Source organism: Aplysia californica, unplaced genomic scaffold, assembly GCF_000002075.1.
Source record: "Aplysia californica isolate F4 #8 unplaced genomic scaffold, AplCal3.0 scaffold00673, whole genome shotgun sequence".
Classification (NCBI taxonomy): Eukaryota; Metazoa; Mollusca; class Gastropoda; order Aplysiida; family Aplysiidae; genus Aplysia; species Aplysia californica.
This window is the reverse complement of record NW_004797943.1, coordinates 24,798-31,343: the sequence shown is the minus strand read 5'-3', so window position 1 is coordinate 31,343 and position 6,546 is coordinate 24,798. Positions and strand designations below refer to the sequence as shown.

Here is a 6,546-nt window from a genome sequence, read left to right as displayed (position 1 = left end):
TGTGTGTGTGTGTGTGTGTGTGTGTGTGTGTGTGTGTGATAGTGAAAGAGAGAAAGAAAGAAAGAGAGAGATTGAGAGAAAAAGAAAGAGTATACGTTCGTCTGAGTTTTTGAACATGGAAGTTGGTGTGGGTACACGGTCTCAGTGTTGTTACTGATGGGAACTGGCTAGAGGTTGAGGGTATCAATATCAGCATAAAAGAATTACAACATTGTTTTCAGATCTCTTATTTGAAGAGCTATAATTATGATAACCTTAAATTTATTTTTCTAAAACCTCATGAATTGTTTTCCCTTGTCACGATAGCGTACACCTTCTTCATGTTTTTTACAATGTCCCCTTCTTTGGAGTAATTGTATTTATGTCGTCCCTGAGGGCTGTTCGTAATGTCGTACATCACTTGACCATCCGGTCCGAAAAACAGGATCCTGGGTAGGTACTCGCCATCAGGCTGATATTGTTTTTCTCTAAGTGTTTCAAACCAGTCCAAATTGACCATGACGAAGCTCTTGCTCAAAGCCTGAATCTCCGAGCTGCTGGAGACCGTCTTTCTGAGATAGAAGCACGCAGCGCACTTCTTTTTGTGGATAACTAACATCAAAGGTTTCTTCTCCGCCTGAGCCTTAGCCATGCCTTCATCAAGGTTCATCCACGCGATCCTTGACCCCCAACCTGTAAAATAATCATGTTAAATGAACACCAGGCGATCAGTCTTAAGCTCCTTACAATAATATGGTTTTACAGGTTGATATCATGTTCTCCTGAGTAGGAGAACAATTAAAGACAGAGACGTTTGCCTGCGAGATTACCAGTCTTAAAAATGGCCAGAACTTTTCCAGTGTGTACAGTATTGTACGTCTTAAATGTTCTCTTCAATACTTTTCTAAGCACGTTTTTTAAAAAGGCAATATCTTCCATCACCGATATATCTAAAGCATATATACTCAGAGAACCTTAAAAACTTCGCAAACAACACACGATCCTGAGTGCCGTATTGACACTTCGAACAAGGGCCATCCAAACCATTGTACTGCAGTATCACCAACTGAACCAACATTATGTTATAGCGGGTAAGAAAAGAGCCTAAGTACATAAAGTAAAGCGATGTCGAATTGTGGCACGTCTACGTTTGACACGGGAACAACATTTGACAAAAATAATCGGAAAAGAAGTAAAAGAAGTAGTCCATGGTAGGAGCAGACACTAATCACGTGCTTGCACATTATTATTATTTCGGAGGGAACTTGGTGTTGACAGTGTATAAGTGAAAGTATAACGTTTAATTTGCTAAGAAATAAACGCACTATCTTTTAAATTTGAAGTAAAATAAGCATACCGCTCCTGATCTCAAAACCAACCCCCTTTAAAATCCGGAGTCTGTCAAGAAATATCCAGTTAAACATATCTTGTTCAAAGGAGATGGAAATTTACTTATTAGAAAATAGCTGATCTAGATCTAGATCTAGATAGTGTTTTTGCTCAACAAGCACAAGACAAAGATTAGAACACGCAAGTTCGAGATGTTCTTTCTGTTACTATCTGCTTATGCATTGTAACGGGGGGAGGGGGGATGTAGAGATCTAGATATAATCTAGATCTACAAAAATGATACAATGTAGATGTAGAAGTAGATTTAGACGTCTACATGTAATATTGTATCAAAGTTACAGCTTTTAACATTTCCAATGCTTTCTATTGTAAAAATTCAGTTGCTGTATTATATAGATCTAGCACTTTGAACAGCATATTAAGCAGGGCGGAAAATGCAGGATTTAACCTACCGTTGGGTTTCGCCTTTTCAGCTGCAGATACAACGCTTAATAGAGGGCCAAAGCTTGCTGCCAAAAAACGAGTCATGGTGGCTGTGGACGTAACCCAGTCACTGAGAAAACGAGGCTCCGAACTCCAAGAATGTGTCACTTCCGTTCATTACCTACGTACAATGTATAGCTATGCTTTTGAGCACATCGAGTGTCAGAAGAGAATGAAACGAAAGTTGTTTGTTGTCGGTACAGACAGGCTATGCATCCCTTCCCTCCCCTCCCCTCTCTTCGATAAAAATTACAATCTCCAAATAGAACAAGAACATCCTAGCGCTCAAAAGACCTTATGCAGTTACGAGCGCCGTAAAACCTCTACTAACACTAAGTACAAGAACATAACATACCCACCCCCCCCCCCAAAAAAAAAGGAATAAAAAACACCAAAAGAACAAAAGCGGATTTTATGCTTCACAATTGGGTCAAATAGATCATCTTAGGACATTCAGTTATTAAACTGAACGGTCATTAAAACTACCCCCCCCCCCAATCTCAAACAATAACCACTAATATAACTCCTCTCCATTGAGTAGTGTCAAGAAGCTAGCCAAGGACTGGGAACTGTGGAAAGTGTTTGTTCATAATCTGTACCCTGATCCAGTGTGAGAAAGGCAAAGATAAAGATGATAACTCCCCTCCATTCAAGATTAACTTGTGTTAGAAAATGCACGTAATTATTTATTGAAAGTTAATACAACAAAAGCAACAAATACCTCATAAAACATTCAGTCATTTGCCCCCAACCCAAATACAGTACAAAGATACGTTAACAGAACAAATACAGGGCCAATAAACAGTAAGTAGGCCTACCAACAAAGATATTAAGCTCAAACGTGATGAACTTCAAACTGAATGTGTTGAAAGGGAATTAACAGGAACACAAGAAAGACACGCAAGTGGCTGTTGTGAACAGAAAACCTTTTATGACATGGGACATACATAATATAATTCATATTCACACACAAGGTAATTAGGCAATAGACACTATTTTAAAAAAGTGATTGAATATAATATCACGAAAGACAAATTACTGCACGGGAGGGTAAGTAGTTAAAAAAGATGTCAGACGGCGAAAAAAAGATAAGATTATTCAACAAAATACAAATTGAGGTTGTAGTTAGTTTTTAGTGCTTGCATTTCTTAGAGAATAACTTCAAATCCCCCCCCCCCCAAAACTGTTTAGTGAAAATAAAAAGTGCGAAACCTAGAGTCAGTTTTCGTATACTATGGTCACAGTTACGTCATTTAAGAGGCGGGGCCTACGAATTCAATGTCCATTTCAGATATAACCACGTCGGGTGGTGTCGAGAGCCTTGAAAACTCAACAACGTTCAAGAACTCCCCTTTAAAACCACGGACATCTGCATCATAGCCCAGCATGATACAAAGATATAGTTTCCTTTTCTTCTTCCTTGTTCGAAGTCAGAATAATCACACGCAAGCTATCCAGATGTTTTTGTTTAAATGTATCTATATACTGGACGCAAATGACGTCTTTTCGAAGACGGATTTTCAGTTTCCTTTAAACAACATATTGCGCACTTTACTCATGCTGTTGGCAATAGCCATTGCGTTAGGGTAGTTATATCTGTACTCAGAGTGGGGATCGTGCATCACGTCTGTCATGAGGTGGCCGTCGGGCTTGAAGAAGAAAATCCGAGGAACATAATGGCCGTCGGGATGGAACTGTCTGTCGTCTGACGGCGTCTCCGCGGGCTCCAGATTGACCATGACAAAATGCCGGCTCTGACTGGCGATGTCCGGACTATTGGAGAACCGGGACTTGAGGTACACACAGGCCGGACAGGTCATTCGGTGCACCACCACCATCAGAGGTTTGTTTTCAACGCGCGAGCGTGCCAGACCGTCCCGGAGAGTCCACCAATCGATGTTGTCCCCCCAACCTGTGTCGATAGCACGCCGCCATTGTGAGGAAAGATAGATGGATAGATATAGACAGACAGACAGACAGACAGACAAACAGACAGACAGACAGACAGACAGACAGACAGACAGACAGACAGATTAGGTAAATAGACAGATAAATAGATAGATAGATAGATAGATAGATAGATAGATAGATAGATAGATAGATAGATAGATATATAGATAGAGAAATAGAGATAGAGAGAGAGAAGGAGAGGGACAGACATGCAGAGAAGTAGAGAGAAAGATAGAGAGGGGAGAGGGAGAGAGAGAATGGGAGAAGAGGAGAGTGAGAGAGAAAATGCGAGAGAAGGAGAAAGAGAAAAAAAAAAAGAGAGAGAGAGAGAGAGAGAGAGAGAGAGAGAGAGAGAGAGAGAGAGAGAGAGAGAGAGAGAGAGAGAGAGAGAGAGAGAGAGAGAGAGAGAGAGAGAAAGTGAACGTGAAAGAGAGAGAGAAGCATACATACATACAGACAGACAGACAGACAGATAGACAGACAGACGACAGGCAGACAGACAGGCTGGCGATAAGAATGGAAGCTGAATGAATATTTAAAGTATTTCTTTACTGCCTTCCAGTGACACGAACTCACCTTTGGATCTGGCATTGCCCGTTGCGGACACAAGATTGAAAATAGGTCCCATAACAGCAACAAGAACGCGAGCCATTGTTGCCACAATGGATAGGTTGTATGAATATTTGAGGAAACCAATGGAAGTGACGTGGGTGGCGGCGATTTCCGTTCAAAGTATTTGACTTGAGGGATTCGGTGTGCATCAAATCAAAACATGTGTGCGCTTGGTTATTGTTGTTGTGTGTGTGTGTGGTAGCCTATCCGTTCGAAATGTTCGGAGCCCCGAAGAGCGTGCTCTTCGCCAGGGCCACCGCCTCCCTTGGGTAGCGGGTGAGGCAGTCCAACCTCCCTGAATCCCCCCCCCCCCCGAAGAGATGCCACCGCCGGGTATTGTTGTTGTTGTTGTTGTTGTTGTTGTTGTTGTTGTTGTTGTTGTTGTTGTTGTTGTTGTCGTTGTTGTTGTTGTTGTTGTTGTGGATTTCAGTAAGTAGTGACTAGATCTAGTTAAAATAAAAACTTCAAGAACAATCCTTTTTACAGTCCAAGCATAACTGTAACGGCTGCTTACGGGACACTGTTATGGAGGAGGGGCAGAAGGGGAAAAATCCAGTTTAGAAGGCAAAACAGCCAAACAAATAATCAAACAACAAACAAGCAAATAACAAACAAAGAAAAATAAAACAAAGAAGAGAATATTGATGAAAGATTCAGGGACTCTCTAGGAGGTGTAATGAACAAAGAGGGGTTCATAGCGTGCACGATTTTCTGCAATCGGTGAACCTGTACGAAACGCACCGTCTGTGAATGCAATTAAGGAATACATCACAATGTTTGGATTATTGCCTATTGCTGTTGGTAAACTTTTCTTCTCGATAAAAGCATCATCAGCTGCATCATCTAGAGGTATGCATAAACTTCGTTTTGGTTCCGAAGAAAAATCAAGAGATAGGCCTAGAGGTTAGGAAACCGACCTAAGCGCTAGAAAAAAATCAAACAAAAACCCTCTGAAATGCCAGGCCGCCGTGTGCGCGGTTAAAGAGAAAGAGAGAGAGAGAGAGAGAGAGAGAGAGAGAGAGAGAGAGAGAGAGAGAGAGAGAGAGAGAGAGAGAGAGAGAGAGGGAGGGAGAGGGGACGCCTCTTCCCCCCCCCCTGCAATTTTGTATTAAAATTGTTCGCTCTACAATAAAGGTGAAGTGCAGCTGCTCACAACTAAATCTACATTGGGGATGACAGTTGGTATTATACCTACCCACATTTTTAACACAGTAGCAGTCGTGAGGATCGACAAGGAGTGTGTAAATAATTTGTAGAAATCACATACACCTCAACCACTTGAAAGAGAAAGAAACGACGCTCCTGTTTTCACGCTGATAAGGAAGGTTTCATGACTGGCCTACCCCCCTCACTCGTGTCTCGCCCTGTTGGCCCCCCCTCTCCCTCCCCCAAACACCCTCCCTCCCAAAACACAAGAGCAGTCAAAGAAACAACAACAACAAAACGAGGAGACAAAGCAAAGTTTTGTCACTTTCACATTCTTAATCATAGAACGCAGATTAGCTTAAGTGGAGTGGGTGGTTGGCGGGTGCTCTGGCGTGGTTTGCTCCTTCTTTCCTGTCAAACATCTATCGTCTTTATCTCCCCTCCTTCTTTTATATGTTTGTTACTCCCTTGTAACACCTCTAATCTTCTGGCGCTCATATTATGACCTTATGCAGTTGCGAGCGCCGTAAAAACCTCTACTAAAATAGAAATTTAAATGGTGATATGCTGCGGAGAAAGTATCAACTTCTTTTATTTTTTAGGGACGTTATGTGTTTTTTTTTTCATATTTAAATTTCTTTGTCTGCAGGATGGGGAGACGGGATAGACTGGACGCCTTTCTCCGAAGCCTTGAGTCTGTCTCAACAGAGCGGAAGGGCAATCATGCTGATAGTTCACAAACCCTCGTGCCCAATATGTCAAGAATTGAAAGCGAAGTATGAAGTTGTATTTTTCAACTGAAGCAACTGTTAAAACTAAATTGGGACCGAAAATGTGCAGATCCCAGTGTGAAGTGACTCATGTGAAGGGTTTTCTTGTTCTGCCACTTGTGTATCTGTGTATGTGTATCTGTGTGTAGAAGACAGAGTGTGTGAGAGAGTATAATAATATGTACGAGTGAGCTTGTTCGTCTCTCTCTCTCTCTCTCTCTCTCTCTCTCTCTCTCTCTCTCTCTCTCTCTCTCTC

The 6,546-nt window shown here is 41.8% G+C and overlaps 2 protein-coding genes across 4 annotated transcripts in view; both read right to left on the bottom strand.

Annotated features, from left to right (window-relative positions):
* LOC101857144 (dual oxidase 2) overlaps positions 1 to 6,546 on the bottom strand; it is a gene marked incomplete in the record, with an annotated part of 61,129 nt that overhangs the window by 34,613 nt on the left and 19,970 nt on the right.
* LOC101854824 (thioredoxin domain-containing protein 12) lies at positions 215 to 4,596 on the bottom strand. Of its 3 annotated transcripts, none has more exons than XM_005108260.3 (2): positions 4,339 to 4,596; positions 215 to 672 (listed from the first exon to the last, which is right to left on the bottom strand). In XM_005108260.3, exons 1-2 carry the CDS (start codon positions 4,412 to 4,414, stop codon positions 278 to 280), a joined length of 471 nt encoding a protein of 156 aa, XP_005108317.1. In that variant the 5' UTR covers positions 4,415 to 4,596; the 3' UTR covers positions 215 to 277. The 3 variants fall into 3 exon arrangements, with proteins under 3 accessions (XP_005108317.1, XP_005108316.1, XP_005108318.1); XM_005108259.3 differs by lacking the exon at positions 4,339 to 4,596 and adding an exon at positions 1,782 to 3,325; XM_005108261.3 differs by lacking the exon at positions 215 to 672 and adding an exon at positions 2,722 to 3,724 and having other exon boundaries at positions 4,339 to 4,586.